At 46.2% G+C, this 16,841-nt stretch overlaps 1 protein-coding gene across 7 annotated transcripts in view; it reads right to left on the bottom strand.

Annotated features, from left to right (window-relative positions):
- EVL (Enah/Vasp-like) overlaps window positions 1-16,841 on the bottom strand; it is a 189,412-nt gene that overhangs the window by 17,537 nt on the left and 155,034 nt on the right. For 4 of the 7 annotated variants that reach the window (XM_015424451.1, XM_015424454.1, XM_015424453.1 and 1 more), the window contains 5 exons: window positions 14,407-15,303; window positions 7,998-8,215; window positions 6,224-6,339; window positions 2,651-2,711; window positions 442-505 (listed from right to left, as the gene is read on the bottom strand). In XM_015424451.1, the coding sequence (XP_015279937.1) occupies window positions 442-505; window positions 2,651-2,711; window positions 6,224-6,339; window positions 7,998-8,215; window positions 14,407-15,303 (1,356 nt within the window). The remainder of the gene's footprint in view (window positions 1-441; window positions 506-2,650; window positions 2,712-6,223; window positions 6,340-7,997; window positions 8,216-14,406; window positions 15,304-16,841) is intronic. The other 3 variants (XM_015424456.1, XM_015424458.1, XM_015424452.1) reach the window with 2 other exon arrangements.

Raw genomic sequence — 16,841 nt, 5'->3', positions numbered from 1 at the left:
CCCCGCCCATTGTTTTTGTATGTGTATTTCAGTTTTGGTTTTAATTGTTTTAATGCTGTGCTTTTATTTGGTCGTGATGATTTTTAAGATGTGTTTTTATTACATATACTTTTAATCTGTCAGCTGCCTTTGTGGCCCTGACAAGGGCCGAAAGGCAGAGTATAATTTTTGTAAAGAAATAAATAAAACAGAATAAGCCACAATTCACTCTTCATGGACCATTCATCCACACTTCAGGCGCCTTGAAGACAATGGGTCATCGGTATGCTTAAACTCTGTTAAAAAATGCCACTCACTCCCTGCCTGCAAAATGGATTAGAACAGTCCCGCCTCAGGATTACGTTGCCACATCGTGCTGTGTGAGTTGGCCAAGCTTTAAATTGCACCAATGATGTGTCTGCCAGCTATTTTTAAAAGGCAATTGGTGGGAGGGCTGAATACCTGAAGAATTCTGCTGCTGGACAGGGCCTCGCGTAACGGGTGAAGGTGAGGTGCTTGCATCTTCCTGGGGGGAAAAAAATTAAAACATCAGTGTAACATTTTGGAAGAAATCGTATCTCCTTACAAACTGCTACATTGAGAACAGCTGTTTCCCCACCCCTTATAAGATCATCACTCAGATGGTGCTTTCCCTCACCAAAGTAAAAAAACCCAAAAAACCCTTGAGAGCATGTCATGCATTGCCTTTTTATCTGTGACCCCGATTTCAAGGAACTTTCTTCCCAAAGAAACTGTCTCAGTCCCAGCCTTAGGAAACAGGAGCATTATAGTTTACATGATCCATCTTTCTCTTTTATATGAACTTTTCTCCTTTATGATGTATTGGATCACTAATAACTATGCCTTTTTACTTTATTTATTTATTTAAAACATTTATTCGCTGCCTTTCTTCCTTATGGAGCTCAATTTGGCTTACTGAATCCAGTTTCTTTTTAAAGTTCATTTCAAGGTTGGGTTGCACTAACATGAATACTCTTCTATGGGGGAGGATATGGGCAAATAAGCTGAGATCTCAGCCCCCCCCACTCCTTGTTAAGTCTGCCCCCTCTCATGTTTTCAGGCATCAACCTCAAGACCCTGATCTTTACATCCAACATGCTCCTCCCCATGCTCAGCAGGGAATTCTTGGAGCGCAAGAACAGGAACTCCCAGATCTGCGAGTAAACGAAGACGAGGTTTGCCAGTTCCCTTGTGCAATAGTGCAAGAATGTTTTAACAGGCACGGCACTCGTTTTAAATGTGCCATCAGAATCCAATACACAGAGAGGCAGCATTTAAAAAGAATGCGTGCCGTGACATGAACTTCTTGCCCCTTCTCACAATGCTGATATTTTTTTTCATCTACTGTGGTAGTAGCGGGGGGGGGGAATGTACTGGTAACAGAGAAAACATTGTCTGGTTTAAGGGCTGGTTCGGAAACAAAAGTTCCGTCTAAATCTGGGACACACAGACAGGCTAATCTCAGAACACTTTTGGCTTCTTGAAACAAAGATAGAAAGCTATTTGCAGAACTCGGCTCACATGACTGTGAACCATCATTGAATTTAGCCTCCTCTGAAGGCTGGCAGGGCTATCCTAAACACAGTTAAACCCTCCTGAGCCCACCGACTTTAATGAACTTAGAAGGGTGTAACAGTATTGCACTGTGAGCCACTCAGCCTGCTCAGTGCATAGACTCCTGTGGGGAAATGCCTCTCTTGGCCTGCTCCAGCCAGAAAGCACATGCTGACGATGTGACTGCTGCCACCATGTGCCCCACTCAGTGTGAACAGGCTTTTAAGCACACTTGCTCCACCAGAAGTAGGGTTGGAATTTAGGACAGGCTGTTTTCTCTTGCCAAAAGCCACATGAGAAGAAGGTCACGAGACTTGGCCCTGACTTCATGAGATCAGTACTGTGAACTCCATAACTAGGGTTAGATCTCGGTGGCCCTGTGAGGGCAGATAGGTGGGGTATAAACTTTGTAAACAATAAAATAAAGAAATAAAGCCAATGGCAAACGTCAATCCCATTTAAGAACACCACGCTTCTCATTCTAGGAAAGGAGGGCTTCCCTCCTGCCACAGAAGCACACCCACTCGCATCTCTTGCCTGTGGCTAAAACCAGGGGTCCCCAACTTTTTAACGCTTGTGAGCATCTCTGGAATTCTGACGCAAGGTGACGGGAGCAATTCTGAAATGGCCACAGCAGGATGCAGAGCCAGCCACAAAATGGCTGCCACAGGAGGCTGAGCCAACCACAAAATGGCTGCCGCAGCTTGCCTCCCATCGCACAGTGACGATCCTTGTGCTGTGGTGGCGCCTGCTGAGGAAGCAATGCTTCTTTAAAATCTACACAGCCAATCAGGGCGGGTGGGGAGGAGCATGGTGGAGGGTGCATTGCCGGTGTGACAGTGTCACTTTCGGAGTAAGACCACAGAGTTTCCAGAGGTCCCTAGAGCCATGTGCTGTCACTTCTGGGTTTTCCCTGGAAGTGAAACTGTCATGCCAGTTGCACTGTTGGGTCCAACAGTTGGCAGGTGCCGGGAATGGAGACCATAGGAACCGCATTGGGGACGCCTGGTTAAAGCCAAAACCTCCGGGCTCCTCATATCTCAGAGTTGTTTTTCTCTTTTGCAAACTCTACCACTTGGGCAGAGCTTCCACTTACATTTTGGCTTTCCTCTTCTTTTTTGTCAGTTGGCTTGTCTGACTGTGATGCTGCTTTCCTCCTTAGGACAGAGTGAAAGAGAGACTATAAACCGGTCCCTGGGAAGGACATTCCTGGCCCTTGAATTCAGGCAACCAGTTAGCACAAGGGCTGTACTTCCCCACCCCCATCTCCTTTACTTTGCAATGAGAAGAAATGAAGAATCCAAAGTGGGCACTAAGGATGCATCCATACAGTGAGGATTCTCCATTTCTGCATTTGTTGCTGCTGCAAACGCAGAGGCATCCACATTGGCAGTGGAGTTTCCACACAGGAGTTTTCTGTACACTTTCCCCCCATCAGCCCCCGTTTCCCCCCTGCATTTTTCCCCACTGTGCCACTGGAGGGTTTTTTGAAGTCTTAAAAATGGTAAATATAACACTATATTAATTACTGGTTTTTTTTTTTTAAGCCTTCTGGTGGCTCTGCAGGGAAAACGGCAACCGAGACGGGCTGATGGAAGGAAAATGGCACTACCTTGGGCAGGCCCATTGAAAATGGGCATCTTCCCATCTAGACGACATGATACTGCGTTTGGACTGTGCTTGGACCTAAAAAGATAATAGAGAAATGGGCTTTTCAGCATTCTCATTTTCCGCACTTGTGTGTTCCTGTTGCTTCAGGTTTTTGTTTCTGTTTCGCGTGTGTTTTGCTCCCTCTAATGGCCAATTCAATATTGTACCACTTTATTGCCCGCATAAAAAACTGCAGTTTAAATCTGCAGGGAGATATGTTGGACATAAAGCAATGTAATACCGAATCAATCACTTGAGGGAGTAAAATATGTGCTGAACAGAAGCCCCCCCCTGAAGCAACGGGAACACACAAGCGAGAAAAATGAGAATGCGGATAAACCTCAGGTTGGGGAAAGAACATAACTGAAGATGGGAGAAGGATTATTGATGTACAGTCACAGCGTGATGTTATACAGATGCGCCCCAACCCCTCAAACCCCCCAAACACTGCCCTCTGGATGTCAAAGTGGAGAAAAGCTTCCTCCTGAAAACAACTTAACTTGGCCTAAATAAAAGCTGGGACTGTGGGTATTCTTCCTGAAACAACATTGAAGATAATTGTGGATTATGGATTAATTCACTGGAGGTCACCTGTCTTGGTCTCCTCTCCTGAGCAAGATCTCCAGTGTCCATAGCGCCTCTAACAAATGCTGCTAATGCCTTGCCTCAAAAATGTCTAAGAAAGGCTACCCCAATCTCCCCACATTGGTTGCTGGCCACTGGAGCCCCTTGGGCTGAATCATGCTGCCAACAGGACAACCTGCCCCCTCCTAGCACTGCTAACTTCTTGACAGCAGGATTAAGTGCAATAAAAGAGGGCTGCTTTCAGGGTTCTCACTAACTTGTGCCAGCCTGTGCTGGCACACTGATTCCCCACCCAGCGCAGAATTTATTAGCTCAATGCAGGGGTCCTCCTGGATTGGCCCCACCTCCCCCTCCCCCGGGTGCCACCTGGCTCCCTCTATCATTGGGGGGGGGGAAGAGGCACAAAGCCAAGCCTCTGCTCCCCAACCATCTGAGGTCTCCTCCCCCCTCCCTTGGGGAGGAAGGGAGGGGGAGCTGCTAGCCCTTTAAAGTGAACAGCTGACTGGCGGTTCTGTCAGTCAGCTGTTCGCTTTAAAGGATGGGACGCCATTTCAGGGCTCCATTTGGCTCCCCCCCCCCCGACTGAACATGGGGGGAGCCAAACAGAGCCCTGAAATGGCTTTCCACCCTTTAAAGCAAGCAGCTAACCAGCGGACCTGCCAGCTGCTGGCTTTAAAGGGCCAGAAGCCCTTTCGGGGCTCCCTTTGGCTCCCCCCCACTTGGAAGTGGGAGGGGGGAGTCAAAGGGAACCCTGACATGGCTGCCTGCCCTTCAGAGCAAGCAGCTGATGGGCGGACTTGTCACTCTGCTGGCTTTGAATGGTGGGAAGCCATTTCAGCCCTTCCTTTGGCTTCCCCCCACTTGGAAGGGGGGGGAGCCAAACCGAGCACTCTAATGGCTGCCCATCATTAGAGGGGGCCTCTCTTTCTTTTTTCTTCCTTCTTTCCACCTCTCATTTCCTTCCTTCCACTCTCCCCATCAATTTTCTTTCTTTCTTTCTTTTCCTTTTTCCCCTTTTCTCTTTCTTTCCCTTTCTTTGCTTTCTTTCTTTCCCTTTCTCTGCCTTCTTTCTTTCCCTTTTCCCCTTTCTTTCTTTTCCTTTCCTTTCCTTTCCTTTTTCTTTCTTTCCCTTTCTTCCCCTTTCTTTCTTTTCCTTCTTCCATCATCTATCTATCTATCTATCTATCTATCTATCCATCCATCCATCCATCCATCCATCCATCCATCCATCTACCTATCATCTATCAATCTATCTATCATCTATCAACCATCTATCAACCATCTATCAACCATCTATCTACCATCTATCTACCTATCATCTACCTATCATCTACCTATCTATCTATCATCTTTCCCTTCCCCCCTTTCTTTCCATTTTTTCTTTCCCTTTCGTCATGTTTGTATGTTTTGTATGTTTGTAAACTGAAATTTTAATTTAAAAAAAAAAATTAGGCTCAGGTTGGGGAAAATAACATAACTGAAGATGGGAGAAGGATTATTGATGTACAGTCACAGCGTGATGTTATACAGATGCTCCCCATCTATCCATCCATCCATCTATCCATCCATCCATCCACCTATCTACCTATCATCTACCTATCATCTACCTATCATCTACCTATCATCTACCTACCATCTACCTACCTACCTATCTACCTATCTATCATCTTTCCCTTCCCCCCTTTCTTTCCATTTTTTCTTTCCCTTTCGTAATGTTTGTATGTTTTGTATGTTTGTAAACTGAAATTTTAATTTTTTTTTTAAATTAGGCTCAGGTTGGGGAACTTTTATGCTCGTAGATTTTTTGGCTCACAAGGTAGAATTTTTGCTCACAGCAGTCAATAGCTTAGAGGGAACATTGCTTCGTGCCATTCTGTGTCGCCACTTGTACTTTTCTGAGCCAAGAGCCATTGCACACAAATACGTGTGGGTGGGACAAGAGATAGACACCAACAGAAAACTGGAGAAGGGGTAGCTTTCCCACTCCCAAAGTGGTCCATCTGTGAAACTCAGAGCACTTTATTGTATCAGACACCAGCAGAGTCACATGCAGCTGCTTTATACTGAATCAGACCCATGGTCTATCAAAGTCAGTATTGTCTACTTCAATTGGCAGCAGCTCTCCTAGGTTTCAGGTAGAAGTTTTTTGCATCACCTGATCGTTTTAACTGGAAATGCTGGGGATTGAACCTGGGACCTTCTGCATGCAAAGCAGATGCTCTGCCACCAAGCCACGGCCAAAGGCTTGCTGCAAGCAGCACCTATTAAAGAATGGTAACCTAATTCCAGCTGTTAGCTTAAATATTTTCAGCAATGTGATGCTGCATCTTGAACATTGTTAGATGATTTCACGGGGTCAGTGGACAGCCATGCTGCTGCTCACAGATAACGCAAAACGTCCTTTCCCTCCATTACCGCGGCCAGAAGGACCCACCTTTTTGCCAGCAATTTATTCATTTCTTCCATTAGTCCTCCTCCTCCACTACTTGTTCGATTGGCATCGCTCTTGGAAGCCCCGCTGGGACTGGAGCCTCCCGAACCGTCCTCTGGCTTTTAAGACAGAAATCAGAACTTCTGTTCTTCAAGGCTCTTAGGACTCAGAGTCTGATTTTGTGACCTACTTAAATGACCGCAAAAGGCTAAAGTTCGCATTGCTTGCTTGAGTCGAGAAGGGTGGAATAAAAGGCAACTGTACGCTCCTTCAAACCGGTGGCTGAAGCATGCTATGGACAGTGTGGTGGATTTTTGTCTGCTTCTGTGACATTTCTGCTGCAATTGTTCTTGAAATTTAAGCATTTCAATTTTTTAAAGTAGATTTCTTAGCTGCTATTGTGTAGAAAAGACAGGGGGTGAAAGTAACTTAAATTTCTTACTGCTAATAGTCTCTCTTAGGGTGCTCAGAGCAGAAGATGGGGCCTACTGCTTTGGCCACTTTCTTACTGGTACGCCATTCTGGCCCGTACTAGTTTACTTTAAACCACAAATAATACAACTCACCTCCGCTTTATAGATTAGCAACTGAATGTAACATACGGTATATGCAACTAAGCCTAGCTGAATAAAACACACGTAGATTCCAAGTTATGGCCACAATCCATGCTGTGAATATTACTTTCAAAATAAACTGAATATTAACGCATGGTCTCCCTTTGGTCCACATGGTCTCCAGTTTGATGTAGTGGTTAGAAGCACGGACTCTAATCTGGGAGAACCGGGTTTGATTCCACACTCCTTCACATGCAGCTGCTGGTGTCACCTTGGGTCAGTGACAAGTTCTTTCAGAGCTGTTCTCTCAAGAGCAGTCCTTGAAAGAGCTCTCTCTCAGTCCCATCTACCTCACAGGGGAGTTGTGGGGAGGGGAAGGGAGACTGTAAGCCACTCTGAGACTCCTTCAGGTAGTGAAGGGCGGGGTATAAATCCAATCTCTTCTTTTTTTATTGGCAGGTTCCCGGATTTTTAAAAAAATAAAGCAATTTTTCCACATGGGAACTGCTGAGGAATAAGGAGCTAGAAAAATGCACCGTGTGTGTGTGTGTATCATTACATCTGGATCGTGTAAACTGATAAAGAGCCAGGTATGCTGAACAAGGGGGCATCCTCATTTGTTTCAATAGAGGGAGCAACTTGCAACCAGAACATATTGCACATTTTTGAGATTTTCCTCTTTCTCCATTTTTTTTGCTCACAACAACCTGGTGAGGTAGGATATGCTGAGAGAGACTGACTGGCCCAATGTCACTCAGTAAGCTTCCTTGGAATAGTGGGGATTTGAACCTGAGTCTCCCAGATCCTAGCAGCTCAAATAGCCCAGGGCTGGCCCAGCACAACAGAGCTTGGGAGCTAAGCGGGGCTGGCCACAGTCAGTACTTTGACCGGAAACCAGCAAGGAAGACTGGAGTTGCTATGCAGACGAAGGCAATGGCAAACCACCTCTGTTTGTCTCTTGCCTGGAACGCTCCCATGCATGGGGTCACCATGAATTGACTGCAACTCAACAGCACATTCTTCTTCTCCCAGATCCTGCTCTGACATTTAACTTCTATACCACACTGGTTCTCAGACCACTTCATATTACAATGAAAGATGGTGGCTGAGAGGCAGGGACTTTCCTAAGGTCTCCTATGAGTGAGATGAAATGGGGACTTCTACCTTCTTGATTGGCACTCCTAACCTCTGTGCTGCAAGCAGCACTTTGCCAGGAATCTTACCCGTTGTACCCTCCTTAGTTTGGCACCAGCCAGAGCTGCTGCGAGTCCCGACACTGACCCATCATCAGGGCCAGTCCCTGCTGGCAATGGGGGAGGGGGAGGCGGCGCAGTTCCTGTAGGTGGAGGAGGTACCGGTGGAGGAGGCGGTGGTGGAGGTCCACCAGACGACAAGGGTATTCCAACAGCAGCAGAGGGATGACCTGGTGGAAGGATGGGGCCTGAAAGACAAAAGAAGACTCCATTCAGTGACCACAGACATTTCCTCGAATGCCTTGACCCATCAATTACTGCCTATTGCCCTAAGCAGGCAAATGAAGGTCAAGAGAGAGAAAGATTACCAAGCAGAGTTCTCAGAGTTCTCCAGATGGATGATATGTGCTGAATGCATCAACTATATACTGCAGCCTCCTCCATCAGGCCACAAGAATTTTAAACACTCTGTTTAGAAAATAGAAATTCTGCTTCTCCAAGAGATCTACTCAAGATGTCCTCCACACCCCATTAACCACCAGTCAGTAATAGTGCTCCAGTTTTCCAGCCTCCAGCAGCTCCCCTTGCTAAGGGCTTTGCTGGAGAGAGGAAGGTCTCCCTGCTTGATCGGAGTCCTTCCCACTTTCACCCCCCCTGCCCGGCTGAACTGGCATAACGCAAGAAGTCTCCAAGCCCTCCAAAGGGAACCCTGCACCATTACATTTTATTGATGACACCTTTGCTTGAACTTCCTGTAAAGCAGTCTGGCAAGGTTATAGATATTTCTTCAATCCCACCAGGTTCTCATTCTGCATCTGATCAATGATACTGATCCCGTGGACCAGTGAAGACACTGATTCTGGATATGAAGAACTTCCACCCTTACCCTGAGCTGATAAAGGGTACTGTCAGTTCTAAAAGGGCAGGTCCCTGGGTAGGAGGGCATAACCTGAGCAAACATACTAGTGAGTATCTCCCCTCTGCATCTGCATGGGCAATTCAATGGGTGGATTGTCCCAGATTTTAAGGAAGAAGAGGTAGGACCAAAGGGCTATGCTGTGGATCACAAGACCTTTGTGATCAATAGACATGGGGCGGGGGCTACAGTAAGGAGAGGAATCGGGTGGAATGGTGTGGAAAATTTTGGAGAATCTAACCCCTATGTAGAAACAAATTGCCTTTGATAAATATGGCTTTTTGCTAAATATGGGTATTTTGTGCCATTTATTAAACTGATTTTACCTAGGAGTCACTGCAAGCTGCAAGTAGGTATATTCTTGCTCATCTCTGAGAGAATTGCTGCCACTCAAACACAGTAGTTACCCTTTGGTGCAACATTTACAAGGTTAAATACAGTTTAGGGTTGCCAGCCTCCAGGTGGGAGTGGGGGAATCCCCTGATCTCGTGGGTTTCTGCCCGCCACTGGCTGGGAAGGAGAAGCCCCGCCCTCAACGGCCACAGCCCAGTGTGACATCCCCAACATGTTGGTGTCATGTAGAAGTGCCATCATCACACCAGGGATGTCACGTGGCAATGCTCTGGTATTTTGGGACACAACTCTATGGTCACCAAAGAGTTTTGCCCAAAGTTCCAGAGCGTTGCCATGCGAGACCCCCAGCATAATGATGTCACTTCTGTGTGATGTCAGCACATCGGAGATGTCACACACAGTGAAATTCCCCACCCCACTCCACTCTTGGAGAGCTCTCTTTCACCTCTCACCTGTGAGAGCTTAAGTCCTGGCAACCCTAAATACAGTGCACTCACAGGACTAATATTTAAAGTTCCGCCCTTCCTCCAAGACAGACAGAGTGATATACTTGGTTATCCTTACTCCCTTTTCACCCTCACAAGCAACAACCTCGTGAGAATAGGTTAGGTTGAGAGAGAGTGACTGGCTCAAGGTCATCCAGTAAGCTTCACAGAAGAGTATGGCTCTGACTGGGTCTCACAGCACATAGGCCTATGCTTGGCCAACCTTGCTGGGCCCGTGGGGCACTGTTGGAACTTTGAGAAAAGATCATGGGAGCCACCAGAAAATGGCTGTTGCAGGTGCAGGGCCAATCACAAATTGTTGGGAGGCTCCAAAAAACATAGGGAGGGGCTAAGCTGAATGTCCCCCTATAACAGAGGCAGCCACTTCTTGATGGGTGCCTGCAAAGGTGATACCTCCAGGGCACTACTGAAGCGCCTCTGGCCCTTGCGAAGCAGAGGGAAGCTGGGATCAGCTTTGTGTTTTGAGGAATAAATGCTGTTGGGTAGCAGATTCCAAAAGAGTTTTTTCCCCCTTACGTTTATTACTTGTTTCTAAGTGTTATACTGTTTGGGTCAAGCGCCCATCTCTTAGAATCAATTGAGACTGTGGGATCTGAAGGGCACAGGGTTTTTCTCACTGCTGGAGGGAGGAGAGACCCAATGCCCTTGTCCCAAGCTGGAGAAGAAGAAAGAAACACAGTCTTAACCTCTCCCTCCACCAAGACAATAATTCTCCATTACAAGAGGTCTGCTCTCCTGAGCCTGAGTTATTGACAGGATGCTAAAAGTCATCCAGTAGCTTTCTTAGGGAAGGGAAGGTCATAAAAAGGAAGGTCATAAAAGTGAGAAAATGAAAACAAAGAAATAGGACAGTAGATGGGATTCAAGGTATTCACACCACAGCCCTCCAAAACTCAAGAAGGAAATGGGTACCAAGAAACACGCTGATGGGCCCTCTGGTACCCCAGGCACCACAATGGGGGACCCATGCTCTAACCACACCCCATGGTTCCCTACAGCTCCTACAATAGGACACATGTAATATATTATCTATCGTATCTTACTTAGGCAGCTTCCCCTGACAACAAAAGATCGAGGGAGTTTATTTCTGTTGAAGTATCTTCTTAAAAACAACAACTACCCTCCATTTACATCTATGAAATGTGAAGGACTAAACTCTAGGACGCTCTAAAACTATATTTGCCATTTATAACTGTTTCAAGAGATTAGCCACAAGTCACTACCTGCGTTTACTTTACCAACCCCCAATCATTCTTTATGAATGACAGATGACCATCTCATACATGGAAAAATAGGCTTTATATAAATGAATGTCCCCTATTTTCCCAGGCTTTTGAACACTACGCGTTATACAGTGCGAGCACAGCATTATCTCATTCATTCTACTGACTTCCAAGGATATTCATCCAAGAGTTGTGAATAACTTCATGTTTGGAAGATCCAAAGTACTTGTCTACATTCATGGATCTCTACAGGAGGGAGTTTGATGAAAAGAGGTCTGTGATCACATGGGGAGAATGCATTGTTATTGAATATTAAAGGTTTTGCTGGCTTAGAGACAGATCTGAAAACTATGTGTTATGTGGGCTGTATTTTTATTCTTCTCTTTGAAATGATCTGTTCCTGTGACAAGGAATCAGTTCTACATTACAGACACACAGCTCATCTTGTAAATATCCTCACATTGTCAGACTTTGCAATGTGTAGCAGATATAGAATTTGCACCTTAAAATGGCCAGACACGGCAGATGCTATACTCTTTCATCATGGACGTGACTGGATGTATGTGGAAAAACTGTGCATATGTATATTGAGGGCAGCCTGGAGTCAAGCTGGAGATTTAAATTACACTGAATCTAATAAAGATAGATTCAAGTGGGTAGCTGTGTTGGTCTGAAGTTCGAGTCCAGTGGCACCTTTAGGACAAAAGTTTATACCTTGAATAAAACTTTGTTGGTCTTAAAGGTTCCACTGGACCCGAACTTTGTTCTACTGAATCTCATAAAACAGGGATGTGATAAGATATACCACATTTGGGACATGATATTAATGTTTTGTGCCCAGAGAACATAATGGTCACTGGATACACTGGTCACTTCAGACAAAACAAATACTCTGTGACTGCAGAATTACCAGGTGAGAAGGAAAAACTAGTTGTTCAGTTACATTCCATTTGTAAGAATAAAATTGTCTGTAAGGATAAAGGTAATTGGAATATCACATCCGTGATACTTCCTCTTGAGGCTTCATCACAAGCCAGCCACTAGCGACTGACTCACACGCAGCTTGCCCGAACTATTCGGCGAAGGATGATCGTTCAAAAATTCTGAAATATGGTTCATACAGAGGGCTATGAGATCACCCCATACGAACAGCTCTCTTAAGAGTCTCTTTCCCAGCTTTGTCACCTAAGATCATTTATATTTATATTGTTGGAACCCACCCTGAGCCTGCTTGTGGGGAGGGCGGGATATAAATACAAAGAAACAAAAAACCAAACAAACAAATAACTGGAGATAACCGGAATTGAACCTAGCACCATTGGCATGCAAAGCAGTTACTACACCATGGGATAATGGCACCTCAGCTGCTCTTTAGAGTAATCCTTTACATGTTCTGTAGGTCCAGGGCTTTTTTCTTTTTTTTTTAAGAGGTGCCGGAACTCTCAAGAGGGAAATGAAGTTTTCAATCTGTATACCGAAAACTCACGAACTTTTAAACATTAAAAAGAATTTTGTCAGAGAGGTTCTGGAACTCTGTTCCAGCACATTCCCCCAGGAAAAAAAAAGGCCCAGGTCTAAACCAATGCTAAATCAAGTTCGTTTCCCAAGTCTCTTTGTAAATACTTTTAGTACAATTGACTCTACAAATCTTGCAGGCTGTTCTATCGCCCACAAGGTGAAAGTAATCAGATCTGTGTCTGGCAGGTGCCTGGGAACCCTATAAATGCCACGTTGTGTTCTCACACACACACACACACACACACTTTTTAAAAAATGCCATCAATTCACAGCTGACTTATGGTGACCGCTTAAGGGTTTTTCAAGGCCAGAGACCTTCAGAGGTGGTTTGCCATTGCCGGCCTCCGTGTCACAACCAATGTTCCCTCTAAGCTATGGAGTCTTGTGAGCAAAAATTCTACTTTGTGAGCTGCCGCCGGCATTAAAGTTGTGAGCCAGCGATTTGGCTACTGCATAAGTTAGTTTGCTCTGGAGTCCTCCTTCCTGAGCGAAGACAAAAATGTGCTAAAAAACGGTGAGCTAGCTCACACTAACTCAGCTTAGAGGGAACACTGGTCACAACACTGCTTAGCTTCTGAGATCTGATGAGATTGGGCTAGCCTGGAATATAATATGTATCACAAAGGGCTGAGTTATTCTAACTTAAATATTCCATTCTCCCATTTTCATAACCGCTCATGATGACAATTCCTCTTCTTTGCCGAGCCTTTTGCACCAAGTAAGGTATTCTGAATACATTTTCCATTATTTAATATTACAACGTGCCTCCCTTGGTGATCTTTCCTCAAGGCTGAATAAAACTTGGGCTGGAACGTTATCCCAGAGCTCTTTCCGCACAGTCCCACTTAACTTAAAATTGAAAACGCTAATCATCTTTTTGTACCCTTCTCTGAGCTCTGCCCCAAATTTTCAGGATCTCACCCCTAAACATGAAAAACATGTCAATGATACTGCTGAGATCTAACAAATTCCACAGTTGTAGTATTATTTCCGAACAGGGGAGGAATGGCTCTGTTTTTGCTCTTCAAGGTTATGAGTTACCTGAAACAGTTGTGGAAAGGGGAGTTATAATGTTTTAAACACATAAATAAAAGGTAGCATTTCTCTATTTTTGTCCCACGCACTAATTTTTGTTCAGCTGGTGATCTATAAGTAATCTAACATCAGGAGCAGGCAATTCTCTGCATGTGTGCCGAACAGCAACATGACAGACCATTTTGCTCAGCACATAGGTCCAGTTCTCTGCCAGAGCAACAAAGAGTCCTTAAGGTGCTGGTGGCACAGCTGGGTCATACCTGTCTCCAGCTGTGTCTGGCCAAGTACCAGCCTCAATCCTTCCACCCTGCCTCTTGTTTGCTAACACAGTAACATCTTCATAGATAGATGTTGCATCCTTTTGGCACTCAGCCCAGACTGGCTGGCTGCCCTGATCAGAAGATTTTAGAATTTAATCCCCAGGAGTCAAAAGAGATCAACCCTTAAATGGGACAGAACTGAGGGAGTCTGCTCTTCCCTAGAATTTAAACAGAAACTTTATGGTTCCCCTCTCAGTCTTTCAGCTGCTATTTTAAGATACGCCTCAGCTCTGGGTCCACAGCCTTAGTTGTGTGGCTCTCTGGATTGTAGGCTGCGGTCACACACACTAAATAATCCACTTTCAATCCACTTTTAGTGCACTTCCCAACTGGATTTTACTGTGTGAACTGGCAAAATCCAGTTGGAAAGTGCATTGAAAGTGAATTGAAAGTGGATTGAAAGTGGATTATTGTGTGTGTGTGTGTGACCACAGCCGTAGCTTTTCCATAGCTGCTAAAATGTCTTCCTGAAAGGCTGACAGAAAACTTGGTGGTTTTACAACCAACCAGTGGGAAGCTAAAGTTTTCTTTTCTTTTAAACCCAGCTGTTTCAAGCCAAGTACTTACTCAAGTGGGAAATGGTTGATGAAGTCATGTAAGGAGGGGTCCTCTTGGACAAATTCACCTCAGAAACAGCAGCGTAATGGGGAGGTAACGAAACAAAGTGTGACATGGACTGATAGAGATGATGTGGCACGTGAGGTGGAAGTTGGGAAGGTTGCGGAAAAGCCTGGATAAAGGACCCAGTCGGGCTGGTTATAACAGGCAGATGAGAAATGGGCACAGCTTCCAGGTATGAGAAAAAGCCCTCGTCTGTTCTCTTTACCTGGGTCCTAGAGGAGGTTAGAGGAATTTGTGTGGCTACATGTTCATCAGGGTGGCCATTCAGACCTAGATGAGGTACATTTTCTGAAGCGTCTTGGACCGCTGTGTCTGTAGACCCTCTGATTCTGCCATTCTGGGCTGGAATCACCGGAAGGACTACTGGAATATGGGGCTGCAGGACCAACCCCTTTTGCATAGGGGGCAGGAGGGTTACGGGAGGAGAGGAAGACTGAGGAGAATACGAAAGAGAGGAACGTCTGATGGACTGTTGAGGGGTGAATGGATAATAGGAAGCAGGTGCAGGGGGCGGGGATAAGGAGATTTGTTTGGTGGTCCTTGTAGCAGGCTTGTGGCCTGGCCATGCTGGACAATAGGATGGGCTGGGAGATGGCGAAAAATCAGAGGCAGAATGTCGGTGGCCAGGTAGAGGGGATTCTCTGGCTCTGTGAGGGGATCTGATGGAAGAGGCTTTGCTGGTGGGCTCAGGGAGAGGAGGAGAAGCCGAAGAGATCACTTTGGCGTACGGAGGCGGAGGAGGAACAGTGGCAGCAGAAGTGGAAGCATTGTAGTTACTGTAGTCAGGAGGAGGAGAGTGGCCGTGGAAAGGGGAAGAAGATACTTTAATCTGAATGGTGGAGACTGAAAAGGACAGAGAGGAAGGGGGGGGGGAGAAAGAAGAATAAAAATGGGTTTATACAGAGGACAGAAATAAAGTACTAGGGTTAGAAGAAAAGGGATTAAATAAATCAAAACCCAAGCTTTAAAAAAAAAAGGTTAGTGCAGATTTTAAGGACGTCTAGATGAGCCCAGAAAAGCTGCTAATTCGTTTAGTCCAAAGCCAATGCAAAATACAACACAGGCCTGCCAACTACTGAACATTTCAGCCCATCAACAGAACAGCTTTTGGTTCAAGGCGCACCCATCTACACCCTAACTCAACCTAGCGGTGTGGTTGCCAATTCTGTGTCCCACGCTGCTCTGGTATCATGTATATAATTATAGAAAACAGGTCGGAGGGGAGTATGACATAGACAGTGTGGTCAGCTCCCTGGTTACTATGCAGTGAGGAGTCACCACACTGTGGTCCCTACTCCTATTTGGTCCTCAAGGCCATACATACATTACTGGAATGGCATGGGAAATGGCAACACCAAAACAGCAACAGCAGGGCAACAACACACATGATCAAGGGCACCTTATACATAGCTCACTGTCGTTGACAATGAGCCAACACAAGATTGTTGTTGTTCAGTCGCACAGTCGAGTCCGACTCTTCGCAACCCCATGGACCAGATTAAAGATGTCTTAATGCTGAGGCTTACGTGGCTGGGAGCCCTGACACACCATCTGCCCAGCATGCAGAAGGGCCCCACGTTCAATTCCCGTAAGGAAAGGAACAGCCAGCAGATGACGCAAAAGACCCTGGCGTATGACCCTGGAGAGACACTGCTAGTCAGACTACAGTAAGTCCCCAAGGGACAGGCTGTGTTCCAGAAGTTCATTTGTAAGTTGGGTATTTGGAACTTAAAACACATTTTCTTACAGAGATACACGTACTAGATGGTTTCAGAGGGTAGCTGTGCTCAGGGGTCGTTTCGTAGAAAAAGAGCTAGGGGGACTCATTAGCATAACTCATTAGCATATGCCACACCCCCTGACATCACCGGAAGTGTGTCATAAGGCCACACCCCCTGATATCACCGGATGTGTGTCATAAGGCCACACACCCCGCCCCCAACGGTCCCGGCCGCCGCCGCCGGCCTTGCAGCTCCACCGCCGAGCCCCATGAGGGGCCCGGCGGTGGACCTGCAAGGCCGGCGGGAGTGCAAGGAAGCCCCGCGAAGGCCCTCCCTGGCCCGAGGCAGGCAGGGGTGGGGAGAGGCAGGGAGGAAGCAACTTACCCTCCCTCTTCTCCTGCCTCCTCCTGGCTGAATGAGGGCCGGAAGCGGGGCAGCTGGAAGCAGGGGGCGGGGCTTCGTCATGTGCCCCGCCCCCGTACCTCCTCTGGGGGAACTGCGATCCCCCGCGATCCCCCACGAAATGACCTCTGGCTGTGCTGGGTTTGCATTTGGGTCCAGTAGCACTTTAGAGACCAACAAAATCGTTGGAGTACGAGTGTTTGAGAGTCGAAGTATCTAATGAAGGGAGTGTGGACTCTCAAAAGTTCATACCCTGAA

The sequence above is a fragment of the Gekko japonicus genome, unplaced genomic scaffold (assembly GCF_001447785.1).
Source record: "Gekko japonicus isolate JY-2015 unplaced genomic scaffold, Gekko_japonicus_V1.1 scaffold44, whole genome shotgun sequence".
Taxonomy (NCBI): domain Eukaryota; kingdom Metazoa; phylum Chordata; class Lepidosauria; order Squamata; family Gekkonidae; genus Gekko; species Gekko japonicus.
This window is presented reverse-complemented; position numbering and strand designations above follow the sequence as displayed.